Source organism: Podarcis tiliguerta (assembly GCF_965153285.1).
Source record: "Podarcis tiliguerta genome assembly, chromosome: 5".
Taxonomy (NCBI): Eukaryota; Metazoa; Chordata; class Lepidosauria; order Squamata; family Lacertidae; genus Podarcis; species Podarcis tiliguerta.
This window is the reverse complement of record NC_139538.1, coordinates 41,782,241-41,807,542: the sequence shown is the minus strand read 5'-3', so window position 1 is coordinate 41,807,542 and position 25,302 is coordinate 41,782,241. Positions and strand designations below refer to the sequence as shown.

Genomic DNA, 25,302 nt, shown 5'->3' with positions numbered 1-25,302 from the left:
CTTTGTACTATTGTTGCACTTAATGTGATCGTCAATATTTCTTGGGCTTAGTTTTCATTGCATTTTGTATTATTTCTCTCCAAAGCCACTTTATGATTCTTTTCAGTAGAAAAAGAGTGCTAATGAAATGTAATAAAAACAAACCCATGAAATGCAGATATGAAAAGCTGGATAAAAGCCTCATGTATGGCATCCAGTCCAAGATCAACAATTTAGGAATTGAGAATTGTGCACCCGCTTCTTCCCTCTGGTGACAGGTGCTGGCCTGGGTGCAGAGGAGCTGAGCTGGCAAAGATCCAAGAAGCAACAGTGCTTTTTTGGGGGGTGGGGAGGGCTCAGCAAAACAAAGCAAGCTCCAACTACAAAATGCTCCTGATTTCAAAGGGAGTCCGGCTGAGTTGCTTAAACCAGGTCAAGCCCACAGCCAGTACCAAACACAGGACTCACATGCATAGCAAGGATGCTGCGGGGAATGAGCTCCCGGTGCTGCCGGATACTGAAGTGCCACGTCTTTATCCTCATCATGTCGTCAAACATGAACTCCAGGTAGAGGCGGCCCTCCACACACACCTGGGAAAGTGGAAAGCAAACAAATGGCATTGGAGGCTCAGGTGAGCCTTCTCCACCCTGCAAACAAACCTGGTCTCTAGGTTTCTGCCTGCTTCCGCCACCCTCGGGCTCTTTGCAGGAGGTCATAAGCAGTGACAAAGGCTGAACTACTCTGGGGAGCAGTTCAGCACAGACTCCTGCTAGCCTGGCTTGGGGGCAAGGCAGAGGACCAGTGCTGCCCTCTCACCTGGGTGAACATGGGCTTGCCATGCTGGGTGACCATGGTGCACTGGTCACAGTCAAGCGAGACAAAGTTGTTGTGGAAGGACTCCTTCGGGTGCTTCAGGACATAATACAGCTCGGTAGCACCCCCTTCGAAGATGCTGCGGAAATAGCGGGGGATCAGGGTGCGGCCAATCGCTAGACGCAGGGGAAGGAAAGGGAGATGAAAATCAGTTACTAATGTTTTGCACTGTAGACTCAGGGCTGCTAGAGCAATAGGCACTTATTTTTATGATGGGGATCATTAGCATCTCTGTGGAAATACCAAGCGAGCGAAGTCTTCCATAGTAAGGCACCAGGTGAAGTATCCAAATGAATATGTAGAGCAGTCCAAGCTCCAGTTTTGGGGGTCCTGGGCAAACTGTCCTTGTTTCCCAACCCCTCGGGCTTACTCATAGGTGGGTTGCCCAAGGCCCACCCATGACGATTGTGGGGATCAGAGCTGTGACCTGCTGTGATCAACAGGGTCTCTAGGAAGCTATGCTTCAAAAGCCTACTTGGACAACAGCATTCCAACCTCTGTCCCAAGGAGAGACTGGTGATGTGCCAAATTGCTTTAAAAAGAAATGATACACATTTTCATCCTGAAAGAATTTGCCTCTTATCTAGAATATAATGTATAAAGGGAGGTGTGTGGGTGTGCCTTAGACACATGCAAGTGCTGACATGAATGCATAAATCAAGACCATTCTGGCCCTGAAATTTTTCAGTTCCTCCATGAGAAATGAAGATTCTTGGAGGAACTACAGGGATGAAAATGCTTTTTAAAAATTGCTTGGCACTTTTAAGACTAGGAAGATTTTCATTTCCAGTGCGCTTCTTAATGCACCGACCTTTTCAGCCAATTTATGTGTCTGTGCCTAGGAAGCACTACAAATCTGTTTTCAATCATGGAAAATGTATTTATACTGGAGGAACAGAGAGAAATTGCTGAAAATTCTGAAAATTTGCCCTGCTCCATCACAGGTACACACCATGAGCTCCTAAGCAAGATCGCAGGTGCTAAATGTCTGCTGGAAGGCAACTGGAGTGTTCTGTGGTTGCAAAATGAAGGGTCAGTTTTTATAGTCTAGTAAGCAGTACGATATAGGCTCCGTTCCTAGTCATCAGCTTTACCAGTATCTGAGCTATGTAGTAGATTCTTCTGGAGTTCCTTCTTCAGGGTGTGAAGGCAAGGGGGGCTGGTTGAGCCACACCAGCTATGTACTAGATGCTAAGCTCACAGCCAACCCTGAAAACAGGGGACTACTCCTTCAAGGTTAGCTCAGGAGAGGCTTTGAAGCAACCTGCTCAGTTTCCAGCCCTTTCCCTGCATGAGACAACGGTGTCTGCCTGCAGGATCCGTCCTAGGCTGAGACTCACTGTATCTCTTTGGTCCATCTTCCAGACAGAAGGTGATTGTTAGCATGGCATCATCCTCAAAGAACTCGGTGGTGAAGGCATCCCACCACAGATTGTCACATTCCTGCAGCAACAGAGGACAAAAGCATTACATGCAGGGAGGGGAGATCTCCAAAGGCTAGGAGATAACCAGCCACCACCAAAGGCAGCAAAGGAACCCAGGAAGGGTGTTTCCAAGGGCTTGGTGGACACCCCAGACTCTTCGTCCATCCCCTGAAAGAGTAACAGTACCCCCATCCGCAAGTTTCCCCACTCTTCCTCCTGAGTCAACCACCCTGAACTCCCATATAAAATATACCTCTGTCCAGTTTTGCAGCCGCTTATTGAGCTCAAATATCCTGTAGTCAGTCTGGTTGCCATATGGTGTGTGCCTCCTGTCAATCAACCACAGCAATTGAACAATTAATATTTCAATCTAATAAGATAGAATAATTTGTCTGGGGTGTTACAATGATGCAGAATGAATTACTTGCTTTGCTGTTCACATTTCACAGACAGAAAAATGCCTCCCCACACCCCAAGTGCCATCCACCAAGTTAATGGCTGAGCAGGGATGCAAATTCAGGTTTCTCCACATCTGTGTCCAACTCTCCAATCACTGGACCATATTTTTGCAAACTTTTAGAAGGTTTTCTTACAATCAAGCAGTATAGTAATCTTGTCAAATAACAATTCCATTGTTAAATAAATAAAAGGCCTTTCCAGAGGTAAGCTGGAGGGCACACGCTAAATTTACTGTTCTCATGATACAATTAGATGTGACATTAACCACATATTTGCATGCCTGGAGTCCTCCTTTTTAAACTAACAGCAGCCATTAAGATCAGGGATGCAAAATCACCACACCACCAGGTGCTGCTGATGAAAACTGTAGGATAATGTCTCTGTAGATGGTAATTGCCACCATAGAACTTTATATAGCTACTCATATTAAAAATATTTGGGGTTTTTTTAAAATAAAAAAACTATCGTCTGATTTATTGCGGGTCGTTTTTTAGTCAATTAAAATAGGAACACAGGAAGCTACCTTACACAGGGTCCAACCACTGATTCATTTACTCATTGCTGTTTGCACTGACTTAGCAAGGGTTCTCGTTAGGTTTTCAGGTGAAAGTCTTTCATAGTCCAGAGATTCATCTACTAATCATTCCATGATTATGAAACAAAATAGACACCAGCAGCAATGGTTATGGAGCAAAATAAACAATAGGAGTAAGAACATGCTGCATGCTTATTGCTGTGGGAGGGGAAAGGGTATTTGTATCTCATGATTATACAAAATAAAAGCAATATTTTGAAAAAGTGCAGTCCTATCTTGTGATGCCAGGGATTGAACTTGAGACTCTTTTATAAGAGTGAGCCCAATTGAATTCAATGGGATTTGCTTCTACAAATGTTCCAATCCTAGTCAGAAAGTACCTGCATGATACTTGATGTGGGAGACTATTTCACGGGATTTCCTCAAACGAGAGAGTGCGTTTATTTCATAAAATTTATATACTGTTTGATTGTAGGCAAAAACCCTCAGAGTGATTTACAATGTAGGAACAGAGAAAAGGTCACTCCGCTGCTGCTGTTGCTGCTGCTAATTTATTTCTTATATCCCACCCATCAGACTGGGTTACCCCAGCCGCTCCTCTCAGCTTGATTCCACTTCCCTTCCCCCCTTTTCTCCCTACACACTGAAGTTCTGACTCTTGTCAAAATGGGTAATTTCATACACATCTGAAAATGCATAAATATGCACACCGCATGCACCCTTCATTTAAGGTTCTGTTTGGATGAGGACAGATGTTAATATTTTAAGTGGTTTGAACACAGATCCGCTACCATGAAAGCAAATGCCTCCAAGGGCTGCAAATGTTTCTTGAAACATTTAACTACAGAGCTTTGCTAGACTGTATCATGAGATTATAACAGCTGTCATTATAAGAAGGTTTGGAAACCAAGTTTTGTTTTTCTTCCGGAATATGAGTTCAGTAATACTATGGTACAGTTCCAACATGCATATGGATTATATGGGTTGCCAAGCTTTTTTTAGGTCTATGGGCACATTTGGGTTTTTTTAGTGTTATGGGTATGACCCTCTCTGGTCACTTCTCTCCCTTCTCCCTCACATCAGCCCCACCCCGAGAAAGAGAGAACGCACACAACCTTCACTTTTCTAAGGGATCTAGGTAACAGTCAGATCCGACAGAATTAAGCTAAGCCTTGAAAAGTACATAGAGCTGAAAGAGGAAGTGGGAAAGAGAGTCTTCCAACTTCCTTCTTTACCTCTAAGTACTTGTCAAGGTGAGGTGAAAGTAACCGCCTTCATACCCTCGTGAACAAGGGGGCAGTTGGGTGATCTGCTCAGAAATCACTTGCACCACACTTGAAAAATGTTTTATCTGTCTTTACCCTGTTGTTAACACAGTTTGTTAGAAGGAAAAGCAGTGCAGTCTCTTACCCAATCCCAGGCTCCAGGTATGTTGGCGGATACATAGGAGTTGGTCTGCAGAGAAATAAGCCAATACAGGATAGATTAACAAAAAAGCACTGTATGCAAGGGCACACCAGTATGCCAGAAGAGAATGGCTGGTGTGCCATGAGAAAATAAGTAATGGCTCCTATCAGCATACAGTAAGGTAAAGGTAAAGGGACCCCTGACCATTAGGTCCAGTCCGTGGCCAACTCTGGGGCTGCGGTGCTCATCTCGCTTTATAGGCCGAGGGAGCCGGCGTACAGCTTCATGTGGCCAGCATGACTAAGCTGCTTCTGGTGAACCAGAGCAGCACACGGAAACGCTGCTTACCTTCCCGCCGGAGCGGTACCTATTTATCTACTTGCACTTTGAACTGCTAGGTTGGCAGGAGAAGGGACTGAGCAATGGGAGCTCACCCCGTCACGGGGATTTGAACTGCCGACCTTCTGATCGGCAAGTCCTTGGCTCTGTGGTTTAACCCACAGCGCCACCCACGTCCCTCAGCATACAGTAGCTACTCTCAAAGGTAACCAACCACCTGCTCTCTGAACTCTGTCTCTCTGAACAATTAATGTCTCTGGGATTCCCTCCTTCTAATCAATAGTGGACCCTGCTGATGATACGCAGGAACTGAGCTCCCCTGAACTCCAGGGGTGTTTCTCCAGAAACAAATTTAGGTGACCTCCTCAGCTATCAAAAGGAAGGAAAAACATCTTTAAAAGAGCCTCTCACTTACCCCACATCTCGATCCAGCATAGTGCCCGGGTGAAAGGGGGGGAAGGCGTTGCCGTTTGGGGGCTCCTTTGGAGAGTACAGCTTGAATGACTTAGAGGAACAGCCTGGGGGAGGGAAAATGAAAGAAGATCACTCAGCCAGGAGCAGACGAGAGACAAGAATGAGACATACGTGATTTCATTGTGACTACTACAGCCCCTTAGGCATCCACGCCACTACCACACCAGCCCTGACTCAGCTCCTCCAGACAGAGATGTTCCGAATATAAAATGCCACCATCAAACAAAACTCAAAGCTGAAGATAAGAGAGCAAATATCATTGGCTGAAGAGCTGGGTGACAAAAACTGACACCTGCCACATCCCCCTTATTGCCACTGCACAGCCCTGTCTTTCCCACACCATGGAAAAACAGCACAGCGCTACAGTAGCTGTGCTTCTGGTCCTGTCTTCTAACATTGAAGGGCAAGAGACGCATGGAAGGAGCTGTTCCAGCACTGTGGTGTGGCTCCCAGCAAAGGAAGCACAGCGAACCACTATGACAGCTACATGCACTCCTCCCTGCTTCTAAAAAGTCACACAGAGTGGCTGCCAAAGTCATGTTGTGCCATGAAAGTATAATGCTCTGCTGTAGATGCTATCCTCACTCCCTGCCTCCCCTTGTCTTCACACTGGATATGGGGAAGAAGAGAAAGAGGAGAGGGTGCAGCCATTGTTTAGTGCTGCTTTTTCCCTGTCAGGGAAATGGACTGTGGCAGGAGGAAACCACTTCCAGCCAAATTAAGTGGCAGGTGACCACCTCACTGAACACCAATTTGCGAGGCTTCTCCAGCATCCACAAGGCAGTAGCATTTTCAGAAGAAGAGATAAAAATAAAAGGAGTTTGGGGGGGGCACTCTCCACCGGAGTCCTGTGGAACCTCAGAGGTTAACAAAGTAACTGTAGCAAAAGCTGTCATGGCCCAGAACCCACTTCCTCTTGTAGATCAAGTGCCCCTGAGCCCAGAAGAGTTGGGGACCCCTGCTCAAGATAGCATCTGGAGTGGAAACCTATAGGTGTAAATAGTAGAACATTGGTTTGCAGCACAAGGTGTCATTTATATGTTTGTTGCATAATACCAGCACTGCTGGGTCAGACCAAAGGTCCACCTTGCCCAGTGTCCTGTTCCTGAAGCTTGCCAAGCAGAAACACAAGCACAACAGCACACTCCCCTCTTGTGTTTCCCAGCAACTGGTATTCAGAAGGCCTTCTGTCTCCAACAGTGAAATAGTTCATTTTGTGTGCAATGCCTCTTCCAACATACGATTTTCTTTGTTGGCTTTTGGTTCTATCTGCTTCTTCCACCCCACACATAATTTTAGGCACCTTTATTATGCCCCTGTGCTTACTCAACTCTTCTACAAACTAAAAAGCCCAAAATGTTTTGACTTCTCCTCATAGAGAAGTTGCATTAGTCCCTTGATCATTTTGGTTGCCCTTTTCTGAACCTCATACCTAGACCTCTGGAGTCTATATGTCCGGGCGGGTGGGGGGAAACGGTGGTCCTAAAGATGTTGCTGAAACACATTTCCCATCAGCCCCAGAAAACAATGTGAACCTGTCAGAGATGGTGGGAACTGTAATCTAACATCTGGAAGGCCACAGGTTCCCCCTTAACTGTCCTACATTAAAATTAAAAAAACAACAACCACAGAAACAGCACCTGCATGCATGCACCAGCCCAGCAGGCAAGAGGTATGGCTCCTTTCTCCTTGTTATGCTTTCTTTCTTGTGACAGGGAGTTTTTATGTGGAAGAGTACTATAGTGCTGCTATGCAAATTTAAGTGGCACAGTCCCTTCTACCACCTTCAAATTTTCCCACCTCATTCAGCTTCCTTTGGGCTCAGAGAAGTGATTGGGAACATTTATCTTAGCAGGGCCCAGGTACAAATACTTTCTGCCCCAACACAGAAAAAGAAATCTAGACACTACAGAAAATATGTCAGGTGATGTGAATTAAAAGTTCGCCTTGTGGTTTGTGTACTTCCAGAGATCTAGATCAAAGTTCCTTCGCAGGTAATTCAGGCAGCTAGAACACCCCCTCAATCCAAACCGCTCCACATCCTTCCTGCCACAAAGGGTGTGGCTAGCAGCTCTGGTACAGAGTGATGGAGAAAGGGGAGTTGGTGCCTTATACCCAAGGTCATAGGCAGAATCAAGAGCAGTGTGGTGTTGTATCCACCAACTCACTTCTGGCATCTAATCTCTCTGCAGTGGGTAGGAAAAATTACACCACAGACTTAAAGGGTCAGTTGTACATGCGAGAACCCACTGAGGGAAGTCCAAGGAGCAGGGAAATGTCTCAGCATACAACAGCTTTAAACCAGAGGTGGGGAACCTATGTCCCTCCAGATGTTGTTGTACTACAACTCCCATGTGCAACTCTAACCACTGGCCATGCTGGTAATGGCTGATGGGAGCTAGAATCCAGCCAGCACCCAAAAGGCCACAGGTTTTCTATCCCTGTTTAGAAACAGAATGTAGGACTTAGTTGCATACAACACATAATAATTTTCAAAATACATTATAATTTTCATTTTTTAAAAAACGGTAGTGTTGATGGTTTCTCCTGTTTTTATTGGATTTTTTTTTGCCTTCTCATAAAGTACAAAAACCAAAGAGATGCTAGGTTTCTTACAGCTCAGCAGCTTGTAGCTCCAAATGTAACAAAAAGAAAGAAAAGCAAAAAGTATATTCAATTTGTAATTATTAACTGAATAAATTGTATTTTTAATATAGCATAGAGAACATGGTAATTTAATAGCAAACCAAGTTATGGATGATATATTTTATGTTTCTAAAGTAACAAAGTGACTTTGGATCTTTAAAGGGCACTAGAAAAAAAGTATTGCCTATTTTTCAATTTCCTCAAGAATTTCACCCCCAAAAAACTGTTTTGGTTTTTTTGTCCTTGATGGCTTTAAAATTTATGGTAATTTTACATCTCTCTTCTTGAGGAGGCTGTCACTGACAATCCAGTGTCATTTAAAGCACTAAAAAGTAATGTCAATTAGCGAATGTGTGGGGAGATACCAGAGTTTCAGTGGGAGTGGAAGGGGCTGAAAATACATGTGTTCTTCCGGCAAGTGTCTCTTGTGCTAACAAGCAAGTGTGTCACTAGAGGGCTCTATTTGCTGCTCCATCAATCTCTGCCACATCATTGCAGAGTACTGACATACACACTGGTTTCTGTCCCCTCCCCTCTGCCCCATCCCTTTTGGTGTTATCAGTACAGTTTTCCCTCTCCCTCCCTTCAGCCCCCTTCTTTGGACCAAAAGAACAGAGCCGGATCTTGCCTCTGTTTCCCCAGGAGAAGCACTGCACCAGTGCAGCAGCCACTCCCGCTGAGCAAGAAAGACCAGTTCCACTCCTGGCAGGTGCCGCCGCTGTGTCTGGACAGTATGTGCTGCAGCACATCACCTTCCCCACCCAACCAGCCTTTGGTCCTAACAGCTGGGTTCAAGCTGGAAATGCTTAGCTAACAACATCATGCACATTGGGGGGGAGGGGGGAATGGTAGGGGGCACTTACAGGCCCTTTGTTTAGTCAAGTAGCAAAACACCCTGGATATATTCAATCAAAGACAGGGGAGCCAAGATGTGGAAATGCACATGCAATCTGGGACACAGTGAACCAGCTCCCTGGCATTTTGTGTTGGTAGTTTTAGTTAAAGAACCCTGGTTGTAAGTTTCCAAGCTGCCCCCCTCTGAGCTGTTGCCTCAAGGGAGCAACTGGGGAGCTGTCTGTGCTAGACATTGTTGCCTTAGCACTGCCACCCACCATCAGGAATTATTTGACTCCAGTTGGTTCCTTCACAGCAGATGGCTCTTCTTCAGAAAAGGAGCAACTTGCCACATAGGATGCCCTGGTGACAAACTGTTCCAGTTTCTCCTCTCTGCTTCCCTCCGCAGGATGCTTATTGCAGGAGGCTGCTACATGGAACACAGACCTGCAGCTCCTCTTGTCCCTCATCATAAGTAGATACATGGGAAAAGGCAAAGAAACATGTGTGCTCTGATAAGAGGAGTTTTTGGCTCAATGAGAGGCAGTGGGGGAACTTTTGATTTTCAAATACCTAAATGAAGTGACCTGACGCAGGTGGCACTGTGGTCTAAACCACAGAGCCTAGGACTTGCAGATCAGAAGGATGGCGGTTTGAATCCCCACGATGGGGTGAGCTCCCATTGTTCAGTCCCTGCTCCTGCCAACCTAGCAGTTCGAAAGCACGTCAAAGTGCAAGTAGATAAATAGGTACTGCTCCAGCGGGAAGGTAAACGGCGTTTCCGTGCGCTGCTCTGGTTCACCAGAAGTGGCTTAGTCATGCCGGCCACATGACCCAGAAGCTGTCTGCGGACAAACGCCTGCTCCCTCAGCCAATAAAGCGAGATGAGCACTGCAACCCCAGAGTCGTCCGCGGCTGGACTTAACAGTCAGGGGTCCCTTTACCTTTGCCTATGCATGTGAGCAAGGAACGGACTATTCTCACTCTGGAAGATGAAGCAAGCCAAAATCTGGATTCCATTTCACTCGTGTGTACTTCGAACTCAGTCCAAAGCATTTGGAACAGGTACTACCTGCTGTTCCAAGATCTCAGGAGAGGGGTCCCCAAGACAATTCATCCTGGAAGGCATCTCTCTAACCTCCACTGCCCCCTTCCCAGAATATACCATCCCTCCAATCATACCCCCTGACTTACGTTCCAACAAATCTCAGAGCTTCATACACAGGAAGGGAGAGCATGAAGGACCCTCTGGGTGACCTTTCTGTTGCTGTGGTGATGGAAAAATCACCGAGGCAACCACCCTGCTCCTCCCCTCTCAGCATCCCTTGACAGGCACCATCTGCTGCTGGTGAGTAATGGAGTTTCCCTGGCTGGCTGGCTGGCTGCACATCCGGCTTGGTCCAGCTTGACCAAGGGTTCTTAGTGCCTAGACCTGCACACTCCAAATGTCTGACCTCTTTTTAACTCTATCATGTGGACCACCAACCCTAAAACATTCGTGCTTCCTGGCAGTTTGTCCCTTCCAGGTAAGCCAACAAATCATCTGCAAGCTATGCAAGGACAATGTGCCTGCACTCACCTGTAATGCTAAGCCTCCAGTACACCTGCATGGAGGAGACTGGAAGCTTCCACTCCCATTTTAAATTGACCACAATTTAGTGTTACACCTGAACCCTAAAATGCAGTTAACCTATAGTTCCAGAAACTATAGTTTCTGGAAACATGGCAGCTTTGTAAACAAAAAAAGAGTTTGAGGCTGGCTTGTTTAAACAAACTATCATTAAAGAGGGTGATGCATTTAGAGATTTTATACTCCACACGATCCCACTATTTCAACAAATACAAGACCATCCCCTTGATGCAAAAACCTCATTTGGAAACCACAGAATAACCATAGACTGAAAATTAACTACAGTGGTACCTTGGGTTAAGAACTTAATTCATTCTGGAGGTCTGTTCTTAACCTGAAACTGTTCTTAACCTTAAGACTACTTTAGCTAATGGGGCCTCCCGCTGCCGCCGTAGCATGATTTCTGTTCTCATCCTGAAGCAAAGTTCTTAACCCGAGGTACTATTTCTGGGTTAGTGGAGTCTGTAACCTGAAGTGTCTGTAACCTGAAGCATCTGTAACCCGAGGTACCACTGTACACCTTGCTGGGCTGAAACACCACGACAAACTGTGGTTAAGTCTAAAATGGAAGGAAAAGCTTCCAATCTCCTCTCCATGGCTAAACCAGAGAAGGGAGGGGGAAGGCACATGAGCTCAAGACTCACTCCACATGCACAGCCAATGGAGAAGCATCTCTGTGCAGCTGCATCCAGAACTGTGCCGAAGGAAGTCTGAAAAGGGAGGTATTTAAAATGGGATCAACCTAGAGCCTGTCTGCCATATGCTGAAAGCTCCACATGGGGAAAGGATTTCTGTCAGCAGCAGGAAAAAGCTAGTCAGAGTTCACAAGATCAGGCTACCCAAGGGGACATCTAACACTCCTTCACGAAGCAGCTTAATTACACCAAAACCATGCATTTCAGAGATTTGCATGGCACTTTAGCTTTCCTTGCAAACTCACTGCAAGCTCCTCCAAGATAAAGTCTGCTCTCAATATTTAAATTAAACTCCAACAAGCTGCATAAAAAAAGAGGAGGGGAGGAAATAGTTCCCACACCTTGGGAGCAGCCCATTTTTAGGCAACCTTCATGACACTTCACAACCTTCATTAAACTAAAGCGCCCCTTCCATGCCTTGCACCCTGTGCATACTGGATTGGTAAAGCCCACTTTGGAGGAGTCCTACTCCCCAGGTGTCTTGAAAGCTGAAGGGACTTCTTATTTGGCCCCATAACTCAAAAAGGAGGCAGAAGCATTGGTCTCCATTGCCTTGCTAGATCAGAACTAAGACCTTCGGTTTCAACATCTTTTTTCCAAAATTCCCTGGACAACTGCCTGTCATCTCTGGAAGCTCAAGGTGATAATGACCATCTACTGTTAGACCCTGGCAACTGGTATTCAGGAGGTATACTGGCTATATCACAGCTAAAAGCTGCTGATAGCCTTCCTCTTAAAAACCTTCTGAGCTAGTGGCCATCATTGCCATCACCATATCTTGCATTAGTGAATTGCATAAGGTAATTATGCATTGTATGAATAAGCACTGTTCTTTTATCAAATCTGCAGCCAGATCTCCAAGGCAATTAGGTAGGTGCTTTCATGCTGGTTTGGGAAAAGCTAAAACAACCTGACAGATAATTTCATGGCTTACTCATTCACTGCATAGTCAATTGATATGTAGCACACATCAAATATAAGTTAATACATCAGTTAATAAGGCTAAGTTTCCGAATGTATATTTCCTCACAGTAGGGGTCTACACTGCTCCTTTAATGTGTGGAACATTTACACAGTAGTTATCAGTAACCTGGAAAGAGCAATGGCATTGGTATAGGGATATTCAATGGAGATGCCTCCATCCACAAGATAAGCCCAGAACACACTACGTTTTGGAGTGGAAAGCATGTCACCAAACACAAAGTATAAAGCAGTCATCATTTGCTTTACCGCATCGTCAACTTTAACAGCCTATCACAGTTCAAAGCAAACAAATTTGTCAAATTTCCTTAACTTGCTTAATTGCATTCTGGTTACAAGTGTTGGTATGATGCATTTTTAAAAAAACCTGGCTTCTGAGCTAGAGAAATTTGCATGGAGATAACTAGTAGTATGCTAACAGCCAAAAGCTCTCTCAAAGACCTTGGGTTTTACCCCCAATTCTTTTCTCACAGTTGCATTAGAAAGGGACCGAGACCTGTTCTTACTTCTGTGCTGGCGCTTTCATGTGGACTATATATGGAACAGAACAAAAGTAAAATGATGTGGTAGAATGGACCACTTCAGACTGCAGGGATCACTTTAAAAAAAAAAGTTCCCTATTGGTATTGGTGAGCAAGCAAAAAACCTAGCTAGAATCTCTCTCTCTGATGTGCAAGCTCTTTACATGCAGAAGTTCTTTGCATTGGGGGGGGGGGATTCATAAATGGCATCCCTTGTCCTACAGACTGAAGTGATACAGCCTATTCTGCCCTTTTATTTTGAGTCATACATATTTCAGGTCTTTGAAAATTAGGTGTTTTAAATTTCAAGACTAAGGCCTGGTTCAAAGATGTGCAAAAAGCACTTAGGAAAGAAAACAGAGCATCATATGGTCCAGCATCATACCAAAAGGTTCTTGACCCATGTGTTGACCTCAGTTCATGCACCTTTTGAACTCTACAGTTTGGATGGAGGCCACACCATGCGCAAGCACTAGATATGTAGGGGGCAGCATACAAGTTAAGGCCGCTTTAAATCGGACACCAGACTATGGGAAATCTTGCATGTATAAATGTTTTTCACTTGCGTACTGCCTTGTCTAAATCTGGTCTGGGTTTGCGGAGGTGTTATATGTTAGGACTGACAGCCATGTGCTCTGAGAAGAGTCACCTTGAAAGCATACTAGCTGGTAGGCACATCAAAGTTGAAAGTCACTGGCTCAGTTTATTACGCAGTTTTCCAGATGGGTTGAGTCAAGATGCCTCACTGTCCCAGAAGCAAGGATATTACCGTATTTTTCGCTCGCTAACACGCACCCGACCATAACACGCATGTAGTTTCTAGAGGAGGACAACAAGAAAAAAATATTCTAAATGAAACAGTGGATGTATTATTTTTGTCGTTCATGCTATGGCCACAGACATGTGATCTGACGGTGAGTTTGGGGTGAGTTTGAGGATCCATGCGATCCATGCTTGTAACCACGTTTTTGCACCACTGCAGCCCCAGGCAGCAGTGGGTGCGTGATTTTTTTGGTGCAAACTGTAGCCATGGACATGCTATGTGATCTGATGGTGAATTTGGGGTGACCCAGTGCAAAAATCCTAAGGATCCATGTGGATCTGTGCTTTGTAACCACGTTTTAAGTGGGGAGGGAAGGAAAAGCACTCAAGGGACAAGGAGCACACATGGAGCAGGCTCTACTTCTCTCCCTCCTCCCCCCCCCCCCTTAGCGAGCTGAAAAACTTTGCTGGAGGGACAGAGAGCCTGCTTGCTTTAAAGGAGCCAACCGGACAGGAGCCGCTTACACTTGTGTAAGCGGCTCCTCTCCCGCTTTGCTCCTTTAAAGCAAGCAGGCTCTGCTTCTCTCCCTCCTCCCCCTCCCCCTTAGGGAGCTGAAAATCTTTCCTGCTATTTCCAGCAAAGCAGGAGAAGAGCCGCTGAGTGGGGACGAGAGATACAGAGAGCCTGCTTGCTTTAAAGGAGCCAACCGTACAGGAGCCGCTTACACTCCTGTAAGCGGCTCCTCTCCCGCTGGAAACCACGGAGGAGGGAGCGAATACACGCACAGACATTTCCCCTTACTTTCTAGGAGGAAAAAAACCACAAAAGAGGTGAGGAACTAAATCCAGTTGGCAGGCAAGACCCTTATCTGAGCAAACTCACAGCAGGCCAGGTGATCAACACAAGACTCTAGACTCAGAGCAAAAACCCAGAAGGGAGTTTCTGGGAGTGGTATTTTTCCTTCCTGTGCCTTGAATGCTAATTTTTAGGAGCGAAAGATCTGGGCTCCAGCAAGGTCACACTGTGATCTCCAAATCATTGTTTCTGGTGGTCCTACAGAATCACACATTCCATGCAGTGGATTCTGTGGGCACAGGACCAGTTTATAAAAACAATACATTCAATAGCCTTTAAAAGCTCAAACCCCCGTTTTAAATGCAACCAAAATTTACAGACTTCAAGGATCAAGTGCCAGCTACTGACGGTTCACAAAATCCATTGTTACAAGTTATGAAGTTATATGCTTGCCTTTTTAGATTGGTGTATCTGCAATACCTAATCATCCTGGCTGGATGTTTACTACTGTCACTCATCTGCAAGAATTATCACAAAGCAAATAGGATTGTGTGAATTTGCACTCGGCTTCCCTGGAGCACAAAGAAGCATAGCAGTTTCTTTTAGAACAGGCTATGTTGGGAGTAGGGATGTTCCAGAAGACAACCTAGAATTGGATCCCAGAGAAAGGGTCATCTAATAGAGAATAGTATTATGTTATCAGGTGTTCGAATAAATGTGTAGTGATAATGGTTTAGCTGAAAGGGAGGGAGGTGTGATGCTGGATGAATTCATCTGGGGATGGACAGCAGAGAGTAGAGGAAAAACCCACACAATGGCTAAGAGCTTCACCCGCTGAACTGTGAGGGAGGAAAGAGTTTAGCAATGAGGGTTGTTCGGCATCAGCCAGGAAGAAGGTTAGTGCAGAGACTGTGATGAATTAGGGGATTCTGAAGAGATTACTACTGCAGCTTGGCTATAGGGCAAAGACAAGCAGTAGGACTTGGAATATACTGCACCAGAGAAAACTTAACTGGCTTAAGATTGTTACATGAAGATGCAAGACAAATGCTTAAAAAGCATTGTGTAACTGAGGAAGCAAAGTTGCTATCCAAGGTTAAAAATGCCAAATGCATGACCTGAACTCTGCTTTCTGTACCAAGGCTCCAGCACACAGCTGGAATGTCACAGGCCAGAAATCACAAAAAGGAGTTAGAGCAATTCCCGAGCACTCTGAGCAGCTGAGCACTTGACCCTTGATTGGAGACTAAACATATAGCTTTTCCTAGAATAACTGAATTAGGCAGACTAGTGCCAATGAGACAAAGAAAGTAACCCATCACAGCAGCATTCTGGCTCCTACAAAGGGGCAGTTTGTGGGCAGAATATCCACAAGCTCCAAAGTTTTGAGTAGCCTTTTGGGAAAAGGAAATGGGTTGCTCATGAACTTGAAAGCTTAAAATTACTTGGAACCTAAATATCTTCTAGTCTGGAGTGGAAAACATTTTTTGACCTGAGGGCCAGTGATGGATGCATGTAAAAGTGGACCACACCACACTTTCACAAGTGCGCTCTCTCGCTTTCTGTACCCACAGTCATAGGAGAAGCACACATATACCTCCACCTCCTCAGCTGCTCCAGTGCAGATCAGCCGAGAAGACAGACAGACAAATTCCTTGGCAGACCAGGTTAGGTCCCTGGGCAAGGGGTTGGTCACCTCTTTTCTACCCACTGGCAATAGGGTCATCCTGATCAAATTCATTTATGTGCGATTTTGAACTTCACGAAGCATGTACAGCCGTGCATGCAGTAGCTGCTCCTTTCTCCTGGATGTCTGTCAGAGCCCTAACCTGATCACATTTGACAAGCAGCATTCAGAACCTTCATATCTCAGCACACATTTCATGGCTAGAATTAGGAAGGCTCAATACACAGCTGCAACTAGAGAGGCTGCAGAGGAACAGAAGGGAAATTCAAATCAGTGATCATGATGGTGCAAGTTTATATTAGTTACCCCTAACACCATTTCAGCAGGATGATGTCCTAGTGTGGTTAATGTGCACTACAAAGGGGCCTGATACCGTGGTTGATGACAGCAATGCTTCTGAATACCGGCTGCTGGAGACTACAGGAGGCAAGAGCGCCCTTGTGCTCAGGTCCTGCTTAGAGTTTCCCACAAACATCTGGTTGACCACTATGAGTACAGGATGCTAGACTAAATGGGTCATTGGCCTGACCCAGCAGGCTTTGCTTATGTTGTTATGACACCCCTTACAGAATCTGCAATACCAAATCCAAAACTAAATTCAGTTCCTGGCATCCCTGTCTGAAATCCTAGACAGCTACCGCTAGTCAGAGCAAATAATTCTGAGCAATATGGACCAATAGTCTGACTCAATATAAGGCAGCTAAGTATGCTCTTCCTATCATACAAAAACCTTGTTTAGTAGTTGTGCGTATTGAGCAGGGGTTGGCAACCTAAGGCCCATGGGCCGGTAGTGGCCCACGGGGCTCGTCTATCTGGCCCATTGTGACCCTTGCTGCCCCCCACTTTTACTGGTGTGGCGCAGTGTGGGGACTGACTTCCAGGTTGATGGCACCTGTGTGCGTGCGCACAGGCGCTCCTCCGACCCAGATGTGTGCCGGAAATAGCATGTGTGTGGGACAGAGAAGCGCCCATGCGCATGCACACACACTATTTCTGGCACACATCCAGATCAGAGAAGCGCTGGAAATACCATGCGCACATGGGCACTCCTCTGATCCGGAAGAGTGCACCTGCACACACACTCTGACCCATCCTCCAACTGATGGAGCATGGACCTGCCCATCATCCGGTAAGCTTCCTGACCCCTGGTATTGAGTATTCTAGGCATTTACAGAGGGAAAACTATGGTAGTCTGTTGCAACAAAAACAAAGAGTTGTGTATGACCTTACAGACTAACAAATTTTACTATGGCATAAGCTTTCATGGACTAGAGAATCATGTGCTTGGTGCTTTTGTTATCTTTAACACTGTTTTGTGAATGGTAAACTTTGCATACGTTTAAACTTTAGCCCAGCTGTTACATTTTTGCATTTCATTTCACCCTGACTTCGCTGCTTTCTTCTTCCTCTCTCTACCATCAGGTTTGTACTGACCTACAAACATAGAATAGCACTTGGGTCTCCAGCTGTTTTTGAACTACAGTTTCCACCATCCCTGACTACTGGTTCCGGTAGCTGGGGATGTTGAGCGTTGTAGTCCAAAAGCAGCTGGAGACCCAAGTTTGGGAAACACTGGTGTATCTGATAAAGTGGACCCCAGTCCACAAAAGATGGTGCACATCTTTTAAGGTGCCAGAAGGCTCTTCCCTGGTGCTGTACTCCAACAGAAATACCATGTTGAAAAGGGGGTTATGAAGTTCACTTTCCAACATGAAGTTCTAGATGAGGTTGCACACCCTCTGAAGAATCATGGTTGTAGCCTGAGGGCACTCTTAGATCCATCCTTGTTATTAGAGGTGCAAGTGGTATCTGTGGTGCACAGTAGTGCCTTTCACCAGCTTAGGTTGGCATCCCAGCTACAACCCTATCTAGATGTAGATAAGCTGGCTTCACAGATGAATGCCAATGTAAAGGAATGCTAGAAGATGTTAAAAGGCCTTGGAGAACAACTAAGTCTGTCTGGTGGATCAGTGGCTACAAACCATGATGGCCAAGCTCCGCCTCCACAGTTGGTGGCAGTAATACGGAGGGGAGAGTGCTTTTGTGCTTGGGTCCTGCTTGCAGGTTTCCCACAGCATCTGATTGGCCATTGGGAGAACAGGATGTGGACTGGATGGGCCATTGGCCTGGTCCTTCTTAGGGTATTGTAAAGACATTGTAAATGTGGGTATCAGGTGAGCCACTCTTGAGAGGGCATTTCACAACTGAAGGGACTCTGCTGAGAAGGTCCTTTTCTTTAGCAACTACTCTTTGTATGTCAGACTGACTCAGGCAAAACAGTTTAGAAGGTCATAATGCATGGATTGATAAATACAGAAGGATGTCTTCTGCCAGCTTCCAAAGTCCCAGTCAGAGAAGAAGAAGAAGAAGAAGAAGAAGAAGAAGAAGAAGAAGAAGAAGAGGAGTTTGGATTTGATATCCCGCCTTTCACTCCCCTTCAGGAGTCTCAAAGCGGCTAACAATCTCCTTTCCCTTCCTCCCCCACAACAAACACTCTGTGAGGTGAGTGGGGCTGAGAGACTTCAGAGAAGTGAGACTGGCCCAAGGTCACCCAGCAGCTGCATGTGGAGGAGCAGAGACGCAAACCCGGTTCCCCAGATTACGTGACTACCGCTCTTAACCACTACACCACACTGGCACCTATAAATAGGTGTAAGGCTTTGCAGATCAAAACAAACACTTTGAATTGGGCCTGGAAGCAAATGGGGAGCCAGTGAAGGTGAGAAAGGTTGTGATGTTTTATTCTCCTTGTTTGGTATCAGACTTTTATACTGAATTTTCTTGCATTATGCTGTGCTTTAAATTCTGTTTTAAAATCTAATTGCTTCATGGCACCTAAAGAACATCCAGTCTAAGGTGACCAGCAAATGCAAATAATAAGTAAAGTAATAAATATATTTAAAAGTGGTCTTATGATTGCAGCAGGGATAGAATAGTAAGCAGGACTGGTGCAGATAAATGTTAAGAGAAATATAGAGTTGTGTGGATTGCAGTGCATTGGGGAGGGGGAATCTGCAGGCCTCCAGATGTTGTTGAGCTAGAATTCTCATCGCTCCTGGCTAGTGGCCATGCTGGCTGCCACCAAGGGGAGTCTAAGAACACCTGAAGGACCACAGGCTCCCCACCCCTGCAATTCACAAAAGGGACTCTCATAACTTATTAACATTTCGGTATCTAAATAATAATAATACAATGTAAGGCAGGAGACATGCCAACAAGGGGGCTGGGGTAATTTTATCAAGCTTTGTGAGAGGGGGAAGAGTTTTCTTTAACAAATATCAACAGTAACGGATGGAAAGTAGAATGCAGTATCAAATGCAAAAGGGTCCAAGTCAAAGTTTCCACAACCACTAGTTTGCTGCAGAGATCCTTCAACTATCATTCTGCAGAAGATCAACTGGGCCTGCAACTTTGGCCTGCCGTGTCTTTGATACACTGAAATCTGTTATCCCAGCATTGCTTCTGGCACTATAAATAGGTGCTTCCTGGCTCCCATTAAGTTTCCTGGACACTCAGAAGATGTAACGCACCGCAGTGTATAAGGCAACGTTCCACTAAGCGTTCCAAAACACCAGTACGTGCTCCAACCCTGAGACTGGAGAGCTGAAGGAAGCACACGCGAGTTAAAACTGCCTACTTACAGCTCACCATTTTATCCCTCTTCCCTTGTGTGTCTTGTCTTTTTAGTTTGTAAGTTTGATGGAAGGCCCTCTGTCTTTCTTTCATTTATGTGTTCCGCTTTAGGAGACAACAGGACAGAAACACAGCAAATTAAAAAGAGACAAAGAAAGAAGAGGTAGAAGGATTGTGATCTCCCATGCTGCTGTTTTAAGGATCAAAAGCTGGAGAAAATCTTCCCTAAAGTAATGTGCATTACTCCAGATTTTGTCCTACCATCAGTGCTGCCCATTTTGAAGTCTACACTATTTCTGAGGTTATGCATCCACATTTATATCAGTCTGATGCCTCAAACCCTATAATGCAACAGTGTTAAGCCAGGAGAAAAAGGCAAAATTGTGGTCAATTGAAGAGACGGTTATCTATTTCACTAGCTCCACTAGGCTCAGTAGGTCTATCAGCCAGGTAAGTGTTTACAGGATTACAGCCTGCACACTTCAACCAACATTTAAAGCCAAGGTAGAATCCCAAAGTACTCCACTTTGGAATTCTAAATTCTTGGTGCAGAAAGGGTGGTCCTATTTATCTTTTTAAAAGCCACAGGGAGAGAAAAACCAGGCATATTTGATGAAGTACTACAGCACAGCAGATGTGCCAGTGGTTCATGCTTCCAGTATAATGCCTGAAGAGGGATCATACATATCTCTTCCCATTCCACCCACGGTAAGACACATGAGATGAGCTGGACTACCGTTTGGGGCTCATGCCTCTTACCCATGGAATAAGCTGAGCAGCTTCCCTTTTGGAGATTGGCAAGCACATCCATTATTTGCATTCCCAATGCTAGTCAATTGTATGTACAGTGGTACCTCGCAAGACGAATGCCTGGGAAGATGAAAAACTCGCAAGACGAAAGAGTTTTTCGTTTTCTGAGTTGCTTTGCAAGACAGATTTCCCTATAGGCTTGCTTCGCAAGACGAAAACGTCTTGCACCTTTTTTTTTTAAAACCGCCAATGCATTCCTATGGGAAACCGTCAATACACATTGGTGCTTCGCAAGACGAAAAAATTCACAAGACGAAAAAACTCGCAGAACGAATTAATTTCGTCTTGCGAGGCACCACTGTACATTATTGCCATTTCTTTATAACCTCCAAAAGCTATTCTACATTCCAAATGAATTAACCCTTACATGAGCTGGCCCAAATACTCTTATGGAAAGGAAGAGAGATCTCAAAAAGCAAAATGGAGCATATATTCCTCTATACAACTGGAAAGGCCTTGACAAAGAAGTAGAGGAAATAAAAGTGTGAGTTGTGGGCTTTTTAAATTATACTTGTCAGCTTGATCAGCAAAGTGCTGTGCAACCATGAGCCCCCGTGGGTTGGCAGTAGCACAGTGCTTTGGAGAGTGGATGGCATGCCTTAAATCCAGTGCCAAGGACCTGCGGAGTCTGGGCTAGGACTCTCTGCTGTGGAATTCTAAACCAAAATAAAGAAGCACAATGAAAAACCACATTTCCATTAGATCAGTTTCCAAAAGCTACAGAATAGATCTGAATCAGTACTGAGCATGTGAGAGATGGTGTGACAGAGCTAAGAAGATACAGCTTTGGGGAACTGATAATCCCTCACCTAATCACTAATGGTTTTGTTTTGCAACACTGAGCTTTGTTGAGGGAGATAGTGGAATCAGCAGGTTTTCCTGTGCAGATCCAGGCTGTGATGTTTAGCCAGCAGGCCCCAATCATACTACAACATAGCCTGCTCTAAACAATAGTTTGAAATCCGGGTGCTCTTACAATCTTGTAAAAAAGAAAAGGAAGGAAGTTCCCCTTGCCCAAATAAATTCATACTGGGAAATCTATGGTGCTACTCAATAGCTAGAGAACCCTCTACTTTACATGGCAACTGGATAGAGCAACATGGAGAAGCAACATGCCTACTAGATCTATTTCTACAACAGGAGACCCAGAAGCAATCTGGAACTGACCACAGACAATAAGACAAAGATGATGGGCATAGTCTGTAATTGACAGGAGCTCTTCAACTGCTTGGATTTGAAAAGTTGGGGGGGGCATAAGGTGACACAAAAACATAGTAATACAGACAGGAGTATTTTGCCACATGTATAGTATATGCTCAACTTGGGTATATTTGATGGGTGAAATGAAAAATGTTCATGGGATTCCTGGGCAGGAAGGTGTTCTCTGACAATCATTCAAAAACACAGGGCACATACCTAAAGTGTGATAGCACTGTTGTGCGAGTGATAGTTACATTTTTAATCTTTAGAGTGCTTTATGATTCTGCACTGTTCCAAGTGAGACACAAAACTCAAACACAGATCCCTGCGCATTCAAAACTTCCCAGCAACAAGAGATTATCCATTGTGGGGAGACCTCTTCAGCTCCTTCATTGATGCTTCCAGAAAAGGAGAGACACCAAAGTATCAGACATCTCCTTTGGCAGTATTAACATAAACATTTTACCAGCATACTCCTCCAAATAAACTCACAACAATTGCCCTGCAAATATGCAGAAAAGATAGAAACGGCTTGTTTATAACAAAGAACTAAGGAGATTAATAAGTTGGCAGTTGACCTATTATTTGCTTTCCTCAGCCTCCTTAAATGATTCTTACTGACCTGTTTGTACTCCCTACTGGGCTCAGTGCAGAAGAAGCACAATACTGTGCTTTACTCTGCATGTGGCCAGTCTGTCATGGCGAGGTTGCTGCTTTCCAGCACTGCTTTAGTCATCCCATGTTCAGAATAACTACCCAGATGGGGAAACTTAAACCTTGGAGGACAGATGGTGCCCCTTGAGCAGCTCTTGATTGCAGCCTCTATTCACCAAATCTTCTAGAGAAACTGCATCTCATCCCTTATCTATCTTTCCACAATGAATACTGACATTGTCAACACACAACAGAGGTCCAAAGATTTTTATGATTTGCTGTCAAATAACACACACACACACACACACCCTTCCCCAAGTCTGGAGACCAAGCACCTAAATAACAAAACCTAAAGCGAATACAATATCCTTGTTAATCTGTTGAAGCAAAAAATGTAAATTCTTGAGGCACCTTAAAGACTAACCAATTTATTATGACACAAACTTTCATATAGACAAGAGTTTGGTCCACAAAAATGTATGCTGTCATAAATGTGTTTAGTCTTTAAGGTGCCACAAGGTAGTCCGTCAAACCTTTAGCTGAGATTTTAACAAACCCTTCTCCCTGTTCTGAGGACTTGCAAGAAACCAAAGGGAGACACTAAACTGGAAATTCAAGTTCTGTAGAGTTGTCTACACTAACAGTGTTAGTGTCTGGTATGCAGGGCCTCTTTGAGGCAAGAGTCTGTAAAGAACTGGACGTGTTCTAATTTCAGTACACGGAACCAAAACACACTAAAGCAGCTGTTCCCGACCTGGTGCCCTCCAATTGTTGCAGATGGACTACCTCTCCCCTTCTCCCTGATCATTGACTATGCTGGCTGGGGTTGAGGTTAGAAGTCCAGAACTTCTGGAGGGCACCAGGTTGTAGAAGGCTTCATTTAAGCCTAGTGCAGGTGAGAATTCTCTTTCATGAGCTCAACATATCCCCACCTCTTTACCCTGCTCTGAGTCAACCAGCAGCTAGGGTCCAGATTAGAATTAGCCAGTGTGTCTAATGATCCCAAGACAAATGTGCTCTTCACTAGGTAAGGACCACAGTAAATAAACTCATATGGGTACAAGTCGCCGGCTCTTCCAAGTTGAAGACATTGTGTCCAATGCAAATTTTGCCCCCTGGACAGGGTTTGATAGAGCTACAAAGCATGTGAATACTAAGAAGAATCACAGAATATGACAGGTTAATTGAAAACACCTCCCACATTTTCCACAGGAACTACTGTCCTATCCCAAGTCCTAATATTTGTTTGAAACTTAAGAAACATAAAGGCCTGGTTAAGAGAGCTTCCACGCTGACAGACTCCCAACTCCAGCACCGGTCTACTGGATATGCAAAGGCCGCTCCTCCACCACCCTGTCCAGCTCTAGCCTCGCTGAGCAGCCTGGAAACTGGAAAAACTTATAACTGGTTTTCCAGGGGAAAGAGCTCTCAGCCAAACACAAGCTATTCTGGTTTACTGAAAGAAGCTGGAGCAAGACAGAAGGAAAAGGTCTGAGGCCAGGGAGGGCTGCTGCAGAGTGACAGCAGGAGAACAGCCTCCGGCAAAGAAAAATTAAACGACCCCATCATGCACACTGCGACCCCTAGTGCTGCTTATCTCCAGGGACCTATCCCCCCCCCCCCAAACCCATTCTCACAATTTCTTCCTAACACTCCGAGATTCTGCCATTCCCCTGTTTTGAAAACAGCAGACTTGGGAGTTGCAAACTCCACTAGAGAATTCTGGTCTCACTCCTGTCTTGGCGGCCTCCCTCGCCCACTGACCAAACATACACACCTTGAAGAGAACTTTGCTGCTGCTGCTGCTCCTAAGCAAAGCCCACAGACCCAGGAAGCCCCCATCTCCCAATCGACCCCTTCAGTTCCTTTCCCTTCCCACACCCCCTCTTTCTTAAGGGCCAGCTTGCAACTCTGTTCCGAGGAGAGTAGGGCCTAGTGTCACTGCCTGAAGACACGGGGTGGGGGGTGTGAAAGAGAGAGAGGAATCCAGAAGAAAGAAAGAAAAACCGGCTGGGAACAAGAAGACCCCCTCGCTGGGAGATCCACCCACCCACTCAAAAGGCAAGCCGGAGTGTCTTCAATCCCTCTGCCTTTCCTGCCCAACACAGCTCCTTCTCAATCCTCACATGGCTCTGGGAGCGCAGACATGCTCGGATGGAGGAAGCCCTTCGCCGCTCCGCATCCATGCAAGAGCCGTGGCTGGGAAGAAGCCATTGAACCGCCCCCCGCCGCCGCCGGCTCCTCCACCCCCCACCCCCCGGACCTTTCCCAGGCACCCGGGACGGCCTCGCGGACCTCCCCCGAACTTGATCCGAGCGCGAGCGGCGAGCTCCGAGCCTTACCTGGGGAGAAGTGGCGGAGTGTCGCTGTTGCGGGAGAGGGGCGGGACGGTGGGGTGGGGGGAGAAGTGGGAGACGGCGGCAAGACGGGAACTCAGAACATCCCTGCTGCCCGAGGGTGCTTTACTCCCAGCCAGCCATGGGGAGAGGAGAGAGAAAGTTCAAAATGGAAAGAATAATTGAGAAAAAGGCCAGGAGCCGGGTTGCAACTGGACCAGGCGGGAGCGGAGCGCGGCGGCGGCTGCCGAGAGGCCTAGCGGAGCGAGCGGCCGCCGAAGGAAACAGGAAGGCTTCGGTGAAAAGGAGGAAGCCCGTCCTTTGTCTGCCAGGTTTTCCCTGAACAATGGCTGCTCCTGCTGCTGTCTCAGGCCCTCTGTTGGGGCATGGAGGAGGCTCGGCTCTTGCACACACGCTCGCTCTCGCGTACACGCGCGCACACACACACACCTCCCTGTGCCTTTCAGAAAGAGGCCCAGAAGCTCCTCTCCAAGGAGGAGGAGGAGGAGGAGGCCTTCCCTCCCCACTCCCACTCCTCTCTCCCCCGCTCCAGGGGCTGCTCTGATCGCATGAAAGAGGGAGGGATCTGCCATGCCTAGGCTGAGAAAAACAAAAGGGAGAGACAG

At 45.8% G+C, this 25,302-nt stretch overlaps 1 protein-coding gene across 4 annotated transcripts in view; it reads right to left on the bottom strand.

Annotated features, from left to right (window-relative positions):
- The window catches only part of LDB1 (LIM domain binding 1), a 61,800-nt gene that overhangs the window by 5,769 nt on the left and 30,729 nt on the right, over positions 1-25,302 (bottom strand). For 3 of the 4 annotated variants that reach the window (XR_014512116.1, XM_083443865.1, XM_083443866.1), the window contains exons 2-7: positions 5,433-5,535; positions 4,682-4,726; positions 2,531-2,606; positions 2,194-2,296; positions 797-969; positions 448-570 (exon numbers count right to left, since the gene is read on the bottom strand). Coding sequence is in view for 3 of the 4 variants with exons in the window: in XM_083443865.1 (XP_083299991.1) it covers positions 448-570; positions 797-969; positions 2,194-2,296; positions 2,531-2,606; positions 4,682-4,726; positions 5,433-5,535 (623 nt within the window). In the remaining variant the exon portion in view is untranslated. Of the gene's footprint in view, positions 1-447; positions 571-796; positions 970-2,193; positions 2,297-2,530; positions 2,607-4,681; positions 4,727-5,432; positions 5,536-24,682; positions 25,116-25,302 lie in introns of those variants that run through there. The other variant, XM_083443867.1, reaches the window with a different exon arrangement.